This window comes from Lepisma saccharinum, chromosome 28 (assembly GCF_977018435.1).
Source record: "Lepisma saccharinum chromosome 28, izLepSacc3.1, whole genome shotgun sequence".
Classification (NCBI taxonomy): Eukaryota; Metazoa; Arthropoda; class Insecta; order Zygentoma; family Lepismatidae; genus Lepisma; species Lepisma saccharinum.
In genome coordinates, this window is record NC_139256.1 from 14,760,183 (window position 1) to 14,778,389 (window position 18,207).

At 38.4% G+C, this 18,207-nt stretch overlaps 1 protein-coding gene across 1 annotated transcript; it reads right to left on the minus strand.

Moving 5' to 3' along the window:
• Window positions 1-15,438: 15,438 nt before the first annotated feature.
• Window positions 15,439-16,785, minus strand: LOC145980617 (TNF receptor-associated factor 4-like). Its single transcript, XM_083113653.1, has one exon. It carries the CDS (start codon window positions 16,783-16,785, stop codon window positions 15,439-15,441), a length of 1,347 nt encoding a protein of 448 aa, XP_082969779.1.
• Window positions 16,786-18,207: the final 1,422 nt, after the last annotated feature.

The window sequence follows — 18,207 nt, forward strand, 5'->3', positions numbered from 1 at the left end:
GACCAGGCAACACTGCACGGTGAACGTTGCCACAACGTGTGCAGGAAGCAGTGATTTTTGGCCCCCCGCCGCTTTGATTTCTCATATGTGGCAACAGCGCAATTCAGTCCCGCCGCCTCACTTGGTGGTCCTTGGTATAGTTTTCGAACTAAATAACATTTTGGAAGTAGAGTTGTAACTTCTGAATCACACAACTTTATTTTCATTACAAGTATCACTTATTTCCTTCTACTACAAACATAAATACTTGTTTTGAAAGAAAATATAGACTATTAACTTATCTTTCTTCAGGTAAACTTCAAGTGGTAGAACAGCCAATGGTTGAACCTTACTCCTCAAATAAAAATGAATCTAATTGGATTTGAGTTTGAACCAATCAGTCACTGTGATACATTTGTAAACGTCCCTTATCCTCGTTTGGCATTTAAAGGGAAAGAGCCAAGGAAGTACGGGACGGAGGGGCTGCTGGAGCTGAAGCCCTCCCTTCCTAAGTGCATGATTGAGTATAAATAAGAAACGTTACTTTACTTTTATGTAATTTATAGGAGTATACACATCAAGAAAAATGTGTGAATAAATATTTTTTTAAAAAGAAACATTTTGTGCTGAATCATTCCATACACCTTACTGTAGAAATATAATTTTTTCTAATTGATAATGAATTTAATTAATTGCTATAATTTTTACTAATAACAATATTATAAAGCTCAATGTATTACCATACTTATTTAATTATCTACATTCATTTGCTCATTTTGACATATTCAAAATTATCTTGTATTGCGTAGTTTCACATTAGCAGTTATTCTACTTAAACATTACATTATTCCAACAGATTATTTTCGAAAAATACAAATTAAAATTTATAACATCAAGAAGGGTTATGCACCATGCGTTTGATGCAAAACGTAAACAGTAAGCAGTAAATTTACAAATTGAATATCTTTGTTTCAATCGCAACACCTGGCTCATACAATGTGTGAATATTGTCAACCGTATAGGTTACAAAATGATGATCATGTTGAGCCTCTATAAAGTAAGATTGTAAAAGTTAAATGACACTATTTTTTTAGCTATGCACTATAAATTCGTTTATAAGCTGATTGGAATGGAATATATCCAAGTGAAATTGAAAAATAGAGTGAACTGGTGATTTTACTTTATCTGGTTTAAAGATAAGGTTTGATTGATTTACTTTTTTAAGTCCACTTTATGCACAGTAAAGCTAATCGGGACTGGACCTACAGCAGTTTAAAGTGGGATCCGAACCACTAAGTGCCTCCACCGGGTATCGAACCAGGGACCTCTTGATTACAAGGCGACGATGTTAAAGATAAGGAAATCCTGCGTTGCAACCAGTACACAGCATAATACATAACCTACCTCATCTACAGTTAATTAGAAAAAAACAACTTCAATGCTCATAAGAAGCTGATTTACCATTGTTTATTGCTAGCGTTAGTCATGGAAATGCGGCTCGGCATGTTTTAACTCACAAACCTGTTTCCACTTCCCTGTTCCTTGGGTTGAGCGTAAGAAGAATCATGGCCTTATGGTCTAGTCTTAATAAAGAACGATAACCTTATATTTGAGAAAGTTAAAACATTTCTCTCTTTTGAAAACTAATGAATGGACCTTTCCATGTGAAATCAACCAATGAAGACACATTTCAACCTCACATTTTTTTTTCATTTGAAATGTGTCGTACTTGTTTACTTTGACTGTAATTATCGTCATCAATTCCCCCCAACTGTTACCCCCAGGTACCCATTGATTTGAGACTAGGTGAGCCCCAGAGCCTCTTTCTGCGCGGACAAGGCTGGAAAATTTCCGACCTTTGATCACCAATTCCGATAATCGAACCCGACTCTCCCACGTGGCTTCATAATGCAGAAATCCTGGTGCGAATATCTCTTCTACTAGTTGTCCGCATTACAGGTGATCCAAGTTATACGACGCACGCTTTTAGAAGCGATATCGGGCGGGGCCAAGCAGAGGGTGTGCGTGGCGATCAGCGAATGGCAGGAGTGCAACGTTGTACAGTTAGCAGACTGCGGCGCGGAAGTTAAAAGCCGTGTTCTGTATTTTTCTTGCGCGCAAGAAGTTTTCATAAAACTCTCCACTTTAAGGTTCATCATAAGATGGGGCAAGACATTTTGAACCTGACTGTCCAAGTCTCATGAATTTCCGTCGCCTACAGCCGGAGTTATCGTTCCTTGAAGAAACAAGGGAAACATCACCTTTCATTTCTTTCCGCCTGTTTTTTTCGTTGCCACCGTGTTGACGCAGCTGAGTTGTTTTATCTAGGGGAAACTGAAGGTGTTAAATTCGCCTCGATATAAACAATGACCCTTCATTGTTCTGGACGTTCTCGAACATTGAAAGCCTGGGTCAGTTTGAGTTCAGCGTTTTCGTAGCAAGGCTGGTTTAAAATTATTCGCTTATCGTTCACTCGTGCGCCACAAACAACAGTTTGTGAAAAGATTAGATACAGCCCTTTCGTGCAATCGTGTGTGTTCTTTTTATTTTATATAATGTCACTCTCGAAACCTAGCACCAGTAGTACAGACACCAAGGGTGCAAAATCCAATCATTAACCTCCAGGAGAGTGACTCGGGAATGAGTGAAATCAGTGACACGGAGACCGAGGAAGACGACGAGAGCGGTGATGAATGAATACCTTCAAGTTTCTTTCAGGTATGGGTTTCTCGTATATGCTACTGTGATATGATATTTTAATCCTGTATAGAAATGTTCACTATATTATTTCACTGTACTGCATCACAAACTGCAGCGTCACGATTCACATTACATGTTTTTCAGCTTTAATATCATTCTTCCACCGATACTTCCAGAAACATTGCATTGTCTACAATGTAACTTCTGCTATTGAGTACCTCGTGAGAAACAAATTTCGGATTACCGGATCTAATATTACAGATACCGCCCTGGGGTTTAATAAAGCTTATTCGATGTTCTCCACGTAAACTAGAAACAATATCCTCACCATCCATTGCTTGGTTAACTAATCTAAATTTTAAAAGCTTTGTGAAGGGCCATTTCAAAATAGAATCATACTCTCGTGGCATTACTTGAATGTAAACTCCAAAATGACCTTTCCATTCAGAAATCTCACCATCTGGGTATAATTTAACTCTTAATTTGTACCCGTGCTTACTGCTGTAAAAAGAGGAACTACAGATAAAAAAATCTCTATTTTTCTTAGCTGTTTCTATCTTTTCAGCTATGTCTTCCACTTTCCACAAGAAACTCACATGCCTTAGTACGTTCATCTCCATCTGCAGTTCTTCGTTTCTTTTCGTCTCGTTCTCTAATTTCAGTTCAAGATTTTTGAATTTCAATTGAATATTTTCGATCATGCCTTTTACCTATTGTTTTTTTTTTCTTCTCACTTTCTAATTGCAATTGTAGATTTTCAATCTTGCCGTTTACATCTTGATTCATTAGTTTCTCATTCTCTAATTGAAAATAAAGATTTGCTGCAAAGCCTTTTAATAGGTCCATGTGATGCTGCATCCCTTCCTTCATGTGTTGCCTTGTCGCTGCAGGAGAATCTACATAGTTGCACTCTATTTCCTTGTAAGCACACGCAGCAACGTATTTCTGGCATTCTTCATCAAAATGTCGTTCCATGTCTTTTCTGGCAACTTCAACACCACAACTCTCAGGACAAGGAATTGGAAACTTCACACAAAATGCATGGTGATCCTCAACAACTGTCTCTCGACTTTGTTCTTACAATGCTCGCACACTACCAGTGCTTTCGGACACTCGTTTCGATAATGTTCACTAAGATCTTTCCTTACCTTCTTTTCTCCACATTTATTGCCACAACGTACAAGTGCTAATTCGCAGGTGTCGTAATGTTTGGCCAACGAGTCCTGTGGCACAAATGAATCACAGAACACGCACTGGGCCTCATTCATCACGCACTTCTCTCTGAGAGGTACATCCATATCCTCTGCTTTCCCTACCTTTGGGAACATGTTACCTGAATGTACGGACAATTTAGATGTCTTGTCATGTTCATTGTTATGTGTTATTGATGATTTGCAGTCTACCTCGTCCAAGTTTTCGGACAAATACTCACTGCTGAAATTCATCACTTTGGAGCCCTCTGGTTGGCGAGTCTCGAGCAATTCACAGACATTGTAGTGCTCATGCATTGTGTTCGCCACAACCAATGTGCTACAAAATTCGCACTCTTTCACACGCTTTGAGCAATACACCTTCAAGTGAACGTTCATGTTCTCTTTCGGAACTTTCTTTCCACACTCATCACAGGAGGTCATTGCGTCCTCGCATTTTCCAACATGTTCATCCATATCACACTTATTTATGGCCTGGGTACAATAATGGCACGCTTCCAGGGATCTGGGGCAATTTTCGGTCATGTGATTAGACACAGAAAAACGCTCACCTTGAAACCCACACATCAACTGACACTCCACAATTTCCATGGAACACTGCTGTTTGTGATCTTCTGTCTCGTTGAACACCATCATGGCTGAACAGTAGTGGCACTGAACCTTCCGTTTCTTGCAGCTCTCTTCCATATCCTGTTGGTGCATGTAGCAAGGCATCTTCTGACCGCAGCCATTTCCACACTCCACTTCTTCAACTCCGCAGCTTCAACGGTGTTCATCCAGTTCCTCCTCGTCCACCTCCTTCGAACAATAGGAACAGGTTTTGAACGTAGTGGTTGGCATTGGTAGCGAGTACAGTCGCCAGTTTGTGCACAACGAAGTCACACCCTCAAATTGCAACAGCGGAGAACAGTGAAATGTTGTAATGGTCCTACATCGTCTGCTTCTAATCAGAAATATTTTTTTTTTACGTATTTGAAAATGTCACGCAGTCGATGTTTTACGGTTATCGCTCATGATAACCCTTGCTTGCGTAAGTTTCGCATCGCCTTATATAATGTAAATACATGTAGTTTCAATTACTTCCGATTACGTAAGGCAACAAACCTTGTCTAATCAGAATTCGAACTGTTGCTTTCGGAGCCAGTGTCCTAACTTTAAGGCATCTTGATACCCGTCACAACTTTGCACATGTCTCCCTCTACTATATTTTAGGTTATGAACTAAATTTTATTTGTGATGGGCATTTCAAAGAACCTGTAAACAGTAAACACCTTCTTAATCCTCTCGTCTTTTTCCCTTTAGAATCATCTAGAAGCAGCTCCATACTTCAAGAACTTTGTCTAATTTGGGCAGTTTATGGGACTGTCATACATGTTAAAGTGCAATTCAAGGAACTGGAATGTAACCTGTCGGTAATCGATTACAAGGAGGCAGTGTTAATCACTATGCTATCAGGAAGGCAAATTAAGTGATATTCAATATGTTTATCGACTGAAGTTGGTCAGCAATCATGGCCAGATATTGGTTGACATCTCACATATTGTATCTGATTACATAACTTCGTATCATATGCACTGAAGTTAGTATGTTTTCTCCAAATTAATAAGAATAACAGCAACAATCATGTATTGTTGCAGTTATTATTATTATTATTATTATTATTATCCGATGGAGGCACATAGTGGTTCGGATCATACTAAACTGTAGGACTAGTCCCTCTGGCTTATCTGTGGACTTAAATCACAACTTACACTCATGAATCATTTGTGTTGTGGTTTGCTACCTCTTCTACGTTGAGGCGCACCTTTATACATATTGCCCCAGCTCTCAATAGCCATGTGCCAATCTCCGTTGCGGAGTGGTTATCTAAACAGGCTACGACGCCGGAGGTCCCGGGTTCGAATCCAGGTCTGGACATAGGTGTTCTTTGTGAGTGTCTATTCGTTGATTTCATCATATCGTCACTCATCGTCAGCTTCGCGATTATCGAAAAGTGTCAGGAAAGCGAAGTAAACCAAATTATTTTTTTAAAAAATAAAAATCAATAAAAATGCAATACCTCAGTGTTAGGGATTTTTCAGACCGAAGCGACGAGCGACAAGTGACAAGATACAGTGGGGCGTCGCTGCGAAAAGACCAGCGGCTCGAGCGTCTTCAGTCTACCAGCAAGCACGCACAGCTCATGCCCAAACAATAGACCGAGTTGAAATGACGTACGGTATTGAGCGGCTCACAAGCGAAAATCGTGTAGCTTGTCGTGTCGTTTTGGTTCGATAAGTTGCATTGTAGCTTCGGTTTGAAAGCTCTCATAGTCCTCTTCTTTAGCCATTCAACGATAGAGGGTAGACTAAATACAATATTTTTTTTCATTTCAATCAATCCTCTCGGAGGAACATATTAGATTTTTGTATGTAGATGTTGTGTGTGTGTGTTCGCAAAGAACGCTGCAAAATTGTTCTCAAGATGTAACAAGTTTACCGCATATCTTTAGAGACGCAGTGGTTTAGTCGGGAGGGTTCGGGTGGTTTCATAACAACACCATCAGGATCTCCTGAGAAATCAATAGGCCTGGCAACACTGGCTCTGAATGCTCTGAAGCCTCCTCCCGCCCTCCCAAAAACCCGCGAGTGCTATGCGATTCTGCGCAAGATCTTCTCTCTGTGGTTTCACTGTAACAGCCTTCGCAGCCGCGTGTACTGCTTCGCTCTACCCCCCACCCCTTCTCTACAGTTATGCGCGGCCTTGCCCAACAGATTTCGAGGATTTCTTCGAATCCCACGAAAGGCATGAAGAATTCAATGTCTCATATAGCTGTACCGCATTGGTGCATACACACAGGATAGAATATATGGCTTTTCGAGGACTCGTAGCGTCCAAGCGAAGCTTCAAGCAGCAAAACGTTACCACGAAAAGTTGTGTCGTTTTTATGCCTTCTACAAGCTCTGCAAGTTTGGAGGGGCTGGGGGACTCCGCACTAGCGTAGGCAAGATTATTCTGAGGGGTCTGGAACTGTGAAGGTGGATAGTTTTCATATCTGCGTTCTAGGGGATGGAAGTTAGACACTATAAAATATTTCGTCCCTAACTACCATTGTTAACCTTCGTTAAAGAAGTTATTGAAAGACAGACATGTTGGTTTGCACTTAATGCTTTCATTTGAAAATTTTGATTCCAAATTTCGGAAAGGGTGGTAGCTCCATCTGCTCTCCCTTCGTACGCCAGTGTGCGTGTGCGCGGGGGGTTGTCTTATAAGTCACGGTGTCATGTTTGTATAAATTACTTCATGCAATAGGGTGCCTCTTTTCAAGATTGACCGAGCAGCAAGCAGCATGTGGCCTTGGCCTTTTCGAGGCAACGTTAGAGTTGTTCTGATCAATAATATTGAACCACGCAAGCTACAAGCGAAAGGACGTCAGTACAAGGGCGATAGTAGAAATGATATCTATGAAACAGGGGCGTACCCAGAAAGATTTCGGCGGGTGTTGATAGGGTCATAATTTCATAATGTGTGTGTGTGTACATGTATCTATATCACACACACACATTATATATTTTTAGATGCGGTCATAAGCATAAACCATACCCGAACAGCCAACTTCTCTTCACCCCCGCATCTAGTCTGCTTGTTTGAAGAGATCAGTTGCATCTCCCTCTTCTCCTACCCCTCTGCAAGTGATGTTCTTGGCCAGATGGGGGAATTTCCCTGTGTTATGCAACCCTTTTTCCCTTTACTGTAATACTTTGGCTCCAAAATCCTTCCATCATGGGAAGATTGCACGCTGGGAACAAGGGGTTCGCAGCATCGCCTTATTTAGAGGGGGGTTTCTAGGGTTCAACCCCCCCCCTCCGAAACATCTCACATGTTGGATTAATGGGAGTTCAGAAACCAAAACCCGTAACTCATTTTCAAAATTTATTCGATGTTTCACAGAAACACAACAAGGAGACAATGTTGAAACGATCCATCTAGAATTTTCATAAATTTGGAATTCTGAAACTTGAGCGAAACTGTATTTTATCTCGGAATTGCAGCCCACCCGCGCAACCCTTTCAATTTCACTTCTGCTGTCCACTTTCCAATATTATTCCTGGGTCAGACTGAAAATTCACTTATGATTGTCCCAAAATTCCTTTCCAACTTTTAAATTCCCTATCCGATAAAGTTGAAACTCCTCCTTGATAGGAGTTCAAACCTCGGATCTCCACTTTCGTAGCGCGTTACGATCGCTATTGTGGTTAAAATACATGCACAGGGCTAAGTTTTTTTTAAAAAATAACTCGTTACGTAGATTTCAAAATTCTAAAAATTAAGTTTTAAGGTCAAACAACAAAAACTTTACGACTAAAATTTCCATCTAACTTTTAAAGCATTTTCTTGAATGTATTTAAAATTTAATAACAAAGTATAATAATTGTGCATTTCAGTACACTGTATGAAATGTAAAAAAATAACTCGTGCTGGATATTCACTCATCTTCTGCTGGACTGAGTAAGCCTCCTCAAGGATATAACAACAGCAATAATAATGATGATGATGATAATAATAATTATTATTATTTTGGAATAAAATTGGTTTATAATTATGATATTTTAATTATGATTATATATTGTTATTATTTCTATTATTCAAATTTCTGGCGACGCCCAAGAGAACAATTATGAATACCCCCCCCCCCCGAATTTTTTTCCTGCCTACGGCCATGGTTCGCAGCATTGAAGGCATCCTTGCTAGAAGCCTGCCACGCTCAACTCACGCGGCCCCTTTCGCGAATATCAAAGGAAGCGGGCAAGATTGCCAACTCGTAAGAAATAAGTGTGCCAACTCCTGAAACGCCATCGTCTTTTTCTTGAAATGAACAATTTCATACGCAATTTCCGACCGATTTTTTTCCTTTACTGAGCCTGGTCTTCGCAGATAACCTAGAATATAGGAAAAACCCCAAAACCACCACCCCCATCCCATCTTTCTACCCTAGTCCATCTACGTTACACATTCCTCCAATCAGAAAGCACGACAAAGTTATTTCCAGTTTTGATGCCGATTATAATACTCGTAATTTTTTTAGTACTTTTAAGTGTTACTGTGAAAGAGCACATTTATTGTAGGTATGTGTTTATTTAATACCTAGATAATTACATCAAAATAACAGTAATATATTAACTTAAATTGGTACATGATTTTGCAATATGCTTATGTTATGCAGCATTAACTTCAAATAATTCCTTGCAACAATAAATCAACCCGTTTTAAATAGCTACGCAATCGGTGGAGGCACATAGTGCTTCGTATCCCACTTTGAACTGTAGATCCAGGCCCTATTAGCCTTTCTGTGCACAAAGTGGACTTAAACAAATAGACACGATTACGTTGTCAGACATAAAGTTTTGCTGTTCATCAAGGTGTGCCCCCCTGCCTTAAGGCTCCTTCATACCGCGACGAAAACGCGCAGTGCAGCCGTTCCGTTTTGAACAGATTTTTCAGTTACGAGCAAAGATAGGACCTGGGGGTTTGTTTTGTATCCTTCAGAAAATATGGCTGCGTAATTCCTACAAAGCAGAAATTTAAAAAAGACCCTGCTTAATAAGTAAATTGGGCATAAAAATGGGGAAAACCGTAATTTTCACATGCAATTATCTCGTTAACCACGCAAGCTTATGGAAAACAGTTCTGTTGGGGTCATGCAATGTTCATTGTACTTGACATTAACATCATCACTGCAAAAGTCAGTTTTCCTATTTTGAGACTGTTTGAGGAAAACGAAACACTTGCAATACGTAAAAGTGTACCTGCACTGTGGCGACACCTCGTGCAGATAGTTAGAAGCGTTTTAAACCCCACCCACAGTAGACCGCGGAGGGATACAACAAAATAGCTCGTGAAGACAAAACACGATCGCAAGCGACAGGGAAGTGTGAATGCGTCAACTGCACGTTTTTCAATTGCAAAATATGGGTGACGGCAGCAAGTGTGTTTGGCGCAAGAAGTGGGCTCCGAGAAAATCGTCTGGAGAAACAACAATGAAGTTTCAAGCGCTACAAAATCGCCGGCAAAATAAGGGTTCAGAATGAAATATAAATAAAACCTATCCGTTTGTTTACTACATCATCAAATGGGGAAGTATTTATAGCTTTCCATTAGATGTTTACATTGTACGTACGTAAACCAGTAACGTTATTTTGAGTAATTCAATTAAACCTGTCTCCTTGGCAAATATTACGCTATAATACGTAGAACAAGTTTGCTGGGGGTCCGGACCCCCTCCCCCTCCCCCCGAGAGGATTATGAAGTACTAAAATTAAATAATGTCATTATACTCCTTTAGCAATTTTTGCGTATTAGATGGATAATTTCCTCTGAACGCGTATTGGAAGGGAAGGATTATAGCTATAAATATCATACGGCTTTGAAGTATAGCACCCGAATACTTATCAAGTACTACTATTTTTACTCTGAATATATTGGAAGGCAATGATTAGGACTGAGATCATACGGCTTTGAAAGACATAAAGGATTTATTTATGCTGTGTGGACCCCCTCCCCCAAACGAAAAGATTACCTAACTAACTAACTAACTAACTCTCTAGCCTTCCTAAACCCGAAATTTCATGGCTGCAGCAACACAGGCCTTCCATCTGTCCCTATCTTGAGCAAGATCCATATACTCTTTTCCATCCCTACCGATTTCCTTTAGGTCCATCTCAACGTTGTCCCTCCATCTTCGTCTTGGCCTTTCCTACAGGTCTCTTACCATCAGGTTTCCCAACAAGAATCCTGTAAACTCTTCTTTCCTCTCCCATTCGTGCCACATGGCCTGCCCACCTAAGTCTTCTTGATTTAATTATTCTAATAATATCTGGACATGAATACAAATTATGTAACCTTCTCCACTCACCTGTCTCCTCATGCCTTTTAGGTCCAAATATTTTCCTAAGTATCTTATTTTCAAATATTCTCAATTTATGTTCCTCTTTCAATGTAAAGGACCAAGTTTCACACCCATATAATACTACAGGCAAAATTACTGTTTTGTATATTTTAACTTTTAGTTTCTTAGATATTAAACGAAAAGACAAAAGTTTTTGAAGAGAGAAGTAACATGCATTTCCTGAATTAAGCCTTTCAATAGCATCTTTAACTTCAGTATAGTTAGGTTCTGGAACTAAAGGTTCTGCTGTGTGTACTTCATTTACTTCTGATTTATCTCATACATGAACATTTAAGAGGTCATTAAAGTAGTTCTTCCATCTATTTAGAATATCGCTTGGGTCAGCTAGAAAATCACCATCTTTATATTTTATCAAGTTTACTTTAGGTTGCCACCCCTTTCTAAATTCATTAACACCTTTATATAAATCTCTGATATTTTTATTTTTGCTGTTTGTTTCAATTTCGTTAATTTTGCTTTTCAAGTCATCTCTTTTTTTACTTCTAAACGTGCGATTAACTTCTCGCTTCATCCTATTATAATTGCTTAGATTTGTATCATCAGAGTTATTTAACCACCTAAGTCTAGCCTGATATCTTATTTCTATTAGATTATGACATTCATTATCAAACCATGGCTTACTTTTTCTTGGTTTATGGTATCCTATACTTTCTTTAGCTGCTGATTCTATTGCATTACGTATGTGCTCCCAATTCTTATTTACGTCTGTTTCCTTTATATTTTCATCATCATTTAAATCCTGCAAAACATCAAATCTATTTGACAGTTTAATTTGGTAATCTTTCTTAATTCTTTCATCAGCAAATTTTCCTGTATGAAATTTTAGAACTTTCAGATTTTGTTGCTTATGATTTATCACTGCGAGTCCTTCTCTTAATTTAGCAATTACTAAATAATGGTCACTGGCACAGTCAGCACCTCTATGTGTACGAACGTCAATTATACTAGTATGCCTTCTCTTATCAATGAGAATATGATCTATCTGATTATGAGTTTTACCATCTGGAGAAGACCAGGTATATTTATGGATATCTTTATCTTTGAAAAGATTACCAAGTAATAAAATAATAGGTAACAATACTCGTTTAGCATTTGTTGTATATGATGGTTGTTAGCTTTATCTGAAGAGACTGAACTTATTGGAAGGCAAGGATTATATTGGGATCGTACGGCTTTGAATGATATTACAAAGAAGGTTTATGCATACTGCAACTCATAATAATATGTATACAATATTAATCAGAAACTTCACTGTATCTAACATTTATTTCGTTATGCAATGGTATTAAATTCTTCTTCTATTTGACATTAATTTAATTACTGGGCACTTGTTCTTATGTAAATGTTTCTACTTTTAACTACAGGTAAGCTACATAATGAAAATACACTGTTTGCCTTTTTACCTAGTCACGTAATAATATTAATTTATATATTTAAATTAGTATTACTTTAATTCAATTAAAATATCATCATGAGAATTATTATTATTATTATTATTATTATTATTATTATTATTATTATTATTCGTAAGACATTTCGTTCAGATCCCCCCCGAAACATTTCCGGATACGCCACTGATTGTGCAGAATTTTCTTTGTTCCACTTCGAAACGGTTTATTACGAGGTGAAAGAGATATCACAAAGCACGAACACAACACATAGCGAGCGAAAATAAAACTACAGAAGCGGCTACTATTTAGCGGCTAAAATAAACTTTAAAATGTCCACGATGCTATTAGAATCATTATATTTGAGTTTTACATCATATAATTCGATAATTTGACATTTTTGAGGGTACCTTACATGAAATTGCACATTTTACAGGTTTCTTCCTTATCCTTATCTTTCCCTGCTTAGAATTGTGAAAGGGGTTACAAAACTATAGTAGTCATTTTCAAGATATTTTTAGAGTAGTCAGCGATTTTTCAGATGAAGATATTAGAGGATGAGAACGTGGTACTTTTTATTTCGGCTATTGAATATTTCACCTCCTAAGGGATTTCGCATTTGTACAATATCATATTAGAGAGGCGTTCCCTTGTTGCGTTGCTATTTGGAGTGCACTGCCACTTGAGTTGTGTGTGTTTAAGGTAAATATAAAAATAATGTATTAAATTGTATGTTATAATTTTTTCTTTACTTGTTATTTGTACTTCAAAGAAGCAAAAATTGGAATAGTATACAGGGTGGGCCAGACTCAATTAGGCAGTATTCGAACATTAGTAACCAATCAATCCAACAGCACACGGAAAAATTGGAAAGTACATTTTGTTGTCGATAGATGGCTGCATCATACGGTATGCTGTGAACGAGATTGATCGCTGGATTGGCCGTCGAGGGCCTGTGGAGTGGCCAGCCCCATCACCCGACATCAACCCACCAGACTTTTTCCTTTGGGGTTACCTCAAACACAAGGTGTACGCTAATTCCATTGACAGTGAGCAACATATGCGTGAGGTGATTGTTCAGGAGTTCAAGAATGTTCCGGTTAACATGTGTAGGAAGTCGTGTGAAAATGTTGCTTTGCGTCTACAAGCCTGTGTAGACTTACATGGTGCCCAGGTCGACTACTATCTTGAAAATCAATGACTTATGTGTGTGTGATTCCATTTTTGTAACCATTTTGTAGCCATTGGAATTGTTAACATTTGTCAATAAAAATAAAATAAAGAAAAAATAAAAATAACATCGAATGAAAAACTGTCTAATTGAGTCTGGCCACCCGGTATATCTACATACGAAACTGTTACTTATGCAAGAAAAATAAATGTACCTTGAGAAAAACCAGTCTAGACCGTACCCTGCGGTGTAGATGCCAATTTCTGTTTTCATCATCCCATTCATTACTCTTCACCACGAAATAAACTTTATCTGAAGAAAATAATACAGAAAGACTACTAATTGAGGATTAAAAGTGGTAAACGTTGTAAGTGCCAAAAGCGAAAGTGTTGAGAAATCGCATCGTTCCGCACATCAGCCCGTAAGAACGTTCACACGAGTTACCTCATTACACGCCCTTTGAACTATACTTAGAGGGCTACCAGCCACTTTTCACATTTACCACATTATAAAGCATGGCACATTTCACAGTTTAACGTGGAAAACGGTGTTTGAATTATTGTGGCACTTACATCGTTTACCAATTTTAGTCTTCAATTCAGTAACGCACAACTTTACTCTTCCAGTGTGAGCGTTGTTCGTTGTAAAAGTATAGTTGTAAAACTACAATTTTAGCGTACGTGTAGTTAATTGTGCATGATCAGAATGATATGTGTATATCTTATGGAACACTATTCATTCAATGAACCTGTTGTGATCACTCACTGGGCAAACTGAAGAAATGTTTATTTCGTGCTCTGTTTTAAACTAATTAGTGCCACATCCAGCACAGTTCATGTTATTAGATTACTATTGTTAATAAATATTATAATTAAAACAATGCATTATTATTTTTACTATAAATGCTAAAATCTAAACAAACTTGAAACTCCTTGCAACAAAATTCTGTGTAAGATAATTATAGTTACAAAAATTGTAATTTCTATTTAGGAACTGTAGGTACAAAATAGGAACAGTTTTCGGTTTTCCCTTCATTGCTCTTTATAGAAGATTAAAAAGAGAGAGAGAGAGAGAGCCTTTTCCCCTCCCCGCCTCTCCCACATAATGATATATCCAAGATTCAAGACAGATGAAAGCGCGGCTGTGTTTACTATCTTCCATTTCATAAATGTTTGAGAATTTTTTGTCATCAAATTACGGTTTTACTATCCTAGAAAAATTCGTTACGAGTTAAAAGAACAATAATTCATGTTTGCTTTCTTCGCTCGCCTGCGCGCCAGATGGATAACTGCTTCACAAGAAACAAATTTTCGTCATTCCGAGCTTGCAAGCGATTGTGTTAGTTTACCCTCAGGTACCCACCCCACCCCAACTGCCCTCCCGTCAACCGTGAACAGTAAACAGCGAATGCCTACCTTCAACGATCTCATATGAAGATCTGTTTCTATGTGTAGGTAATCTTTTATACTTCTTTAAAATCACTTCGCTCTTTCTTTCACATAAATTGGGTAGGTTCGTTAGGGACTATTTACTGTGTCGGAGCTCTACGAGGCAGTAGAAGCTGACACACGAGAAAATGTGAAGACTGCCAATCTCGTGACGCACTCTGTTACGTCAGAGATAAGTAACACAGTAAGCCACGCAAAAACCAACCCACATGACCCTCCCTCTTTTCCTTCTTCCTCAGATTCGACTTTCATCAAATGTATGAAGGAGCCTTAACTTACTCGCATATGATTACTCCCAAGATTTGTCGACATGAAGCAGCCTAATATATGGGAAACAAATTTGCATTCTTTTACGTATGAACAATTCTGAGAACTCTACAAGAAAGCAGAAACACATTAAAGAATGAGTGATTGCAGTTTTTTTCGTATGTATTAAATTTCTTGTATTTCAAATAGTTCAAAATTTCCCATAATTTATTTCAACTTACTTGTGTGTTACAATGCATGAATTTTCTTCAAACAATGGGGTTAAAACATATTGAGTATCACAACCTGCTGCATCGTTCTGCTCATTACACCATTTTCAGCATTAATATCATTCTTCCACAGATACTTCCAGAAAAATTGCATTGTCTACAATGTAACTTCTGGAATTCAGTAATTCGTGAGAGACAAAACGGGGAAACCCCCGTCCCTTCTCATTACATTTTCCGTCCTTGGGTTTAGTAAAGCATTCATCACAAAATCCGCGAACACTTTTAACAATATCCTTGCCATCCGTTGCTTGGTCAACTAATTTAAACGTTACAAGTTTAGTGAAGGGCCATTCCAAAATAGAATCACACTCTCCTGGCATTATCTGAATGTAAATTCCTAAATTGCCTTTGCAATCAGAACGATCACTGTCAGGATACAACATCAGTCTTAATTTGTACCCGTGCTTACTGCTGTAAAAGTGTGGGCTATAAATCTTAAGATAGCAATCGTTCTTAGCTTTTTCTATTTTCTCAGCTATGTCTTCCACTTTCCACAAGAAACTGACCTTTCTTAGTTCCTTTATCTCCCTTTGCAGCTCTTCGTTTATTTTCCTCTCGCTCTCTATTTGCTTTTCAAGATTTTTAACTTTCACTTCTATTTCTTCATTTCTTTTCATCTCACTCTCGAATTGCATTTGAAAATTTTCAAGTATGCTTTTAATTAGGTCCACGTGAAGCGCCATGTCTTCCTTCACATGTTGCGTCATCCCTGCAGGAAAACCTTCATAGCTGCACTTCATTTCCTTGTAAGCACACGCCGAAAAGAGCTTCTGGCATTCTTCATCCAAATGTCGTTCCACGTCTTCTCTTGCAACTACAACATCACAACTCTCAGGACAAGGAATCGGGAACTTCACACATTTTGCGTGATGATCCTCCGACAACTGTCTCTCGAATTTCTCCTCACAATGCTCACACGCTATCAGTGTTTTCGGGCACTCGTTTCGATAGTGTTCACTAAGATCTTTCCTCGATATTTTAACTCCACATTTATTGCCACAGCGTACAATTCCTGATTCGCAGATGTCGTAATGTTTGGCCAACGAGTACTCCTGTACGAACGAGTCGCAGAACACGCACTCTACCTCACGCATCACGCACTTCTCTTTCAGATGAAAATCCATATCCTCTGATTTCACTTCCTTCATACATTTCTCGCAGACGCACATTTCAGATTTCTTCCCGTATTGTTTGTCAAAGGTTGTTGTTGATTTGGAACCGGCCTCGTCTAACTGTTCGGATAAACTAGTGTGATCAATTTGATCACCACACTCCACTTCGCATTCCACAACCTGCTGTGAACACTTAACCTTGTGATCCTCTAGGTCTTCTTGTGAAATTGTCTCCTTACACTGATCACACACGACTTTTCGTTTTCTGCAGCTGTCTTTCAAGTGTTCGCTCATCATTTGACGAGGAAGTTTAAATCCACATTCATTCCCACATTCAACTTCTTCAACTAACAGACTAACTGATGATTTTCAAATTCTTCCTCCTCCACCTCTTTCGTTCAAAAGGAACAGGTCTTATAAGCTGCTGTTGGCATTCTCTTTAGCTGTACTTACAGTCAGACACAAAACCTTACATGTAAGTAATAATTCTTCTTAGAAATCTCTGAACGATCCTTGCATTGTAACCCCTGACCTCAATAGTGGAGATAACTCTGGCTAATCTCTTTTCGTGAACACGTGATACAATCCTCTGAGGAAAGTTAATAAACAGCACTGGGACTTTGGAAAAAGAGATTATATATATATATATATATATATATATATATATATATATATATTAACATCCGTTGAACAGACACGAAGAAATAGTTTGGAAGCCCTATTAATGAATGCCAATAAAATATCTGCGTTTCTGGAGGTAGAATATTTTTTTTATTGGACTACTATCCATGACAAAAATATTGAGCCCCCTGTTTACGTGCTTGTAAAATTGTACTCCGTGGGAGGAAAGAAGTCAAATATATCTCATTGGAAAGCCAGAAGTGTCTGCTTTTAGACAAAAGCAAGACAAATGGATTTTAGCTCTGTCTGTTCTCTATTCAAACAAAAATGTTCATTAAAGTGTAGTTTTTTCGTGTGTTTTTTATGTAAGTCGAATTCAAGTGTGTGTATAGCTTCTTGTAAACCAGTCGTATGACATTTCTTGTGATTGAAACTTGTTTATGTGGAAATATCTCAGCCATATATAATGTTGCTCTCATTTCATTTGTGGAACAGCCACAATTAATGTTTAATAACAGTGTTGCAATCTCGGTAACAGTTAGATATGCAAAGCATATCCAAATGATGAGCATGGAATAAAAATCAAATTTCCATGCCTTATCTTTTCATATTCTGCGAATTGAAAACGAGACAGAATTGTTTTTCTTGGCAACCGGCTCGCGCGTTTTCCTTCTCGTTGCTGAGACGAAGTGCTCTTTGTTGCCACACGCCGTCGGCAGCCCTTTAAACTCTGTGTTCAGCCAGCATCTTTGACACGGAAAATAAGCCGAAAGTGGGAATTGTTGTGCACAGGGAAGCATTGTTCAGATACTGTAATTGACGAATGCAAATTTTATTTTGTCACTCTTGTGTTCCTACCATGAATTGAAGACTAATTCGTAAACGCTGTAAGTGCCAAAATAATTCAAACACCGTTTTCAACGTTAAACTGTGCAATGTGCCATGCTTTATAATGTGGTAAACGTGAAATGTGGCTGGTAGCCCTCTAAGTAGCTCAAAGGGCGTGTAAAGTAGGGATGGCCAAACGGATCCGGATCCGAAAAATCCGGAAGTTCCGGATCCGAAAATTCCGGATCCGGATCTGGGTTCGAAAAT

What these genes read in the sequence shown, in the direction of transcription:
- LOC145980617 (XM_083113653.1), bottom strand. Translation starts at nt 16,785, where the DNA reads ATGAGCGAACACTTGAAAGACAGCTGCAGAAAACGAAAAGTCGTGTGT.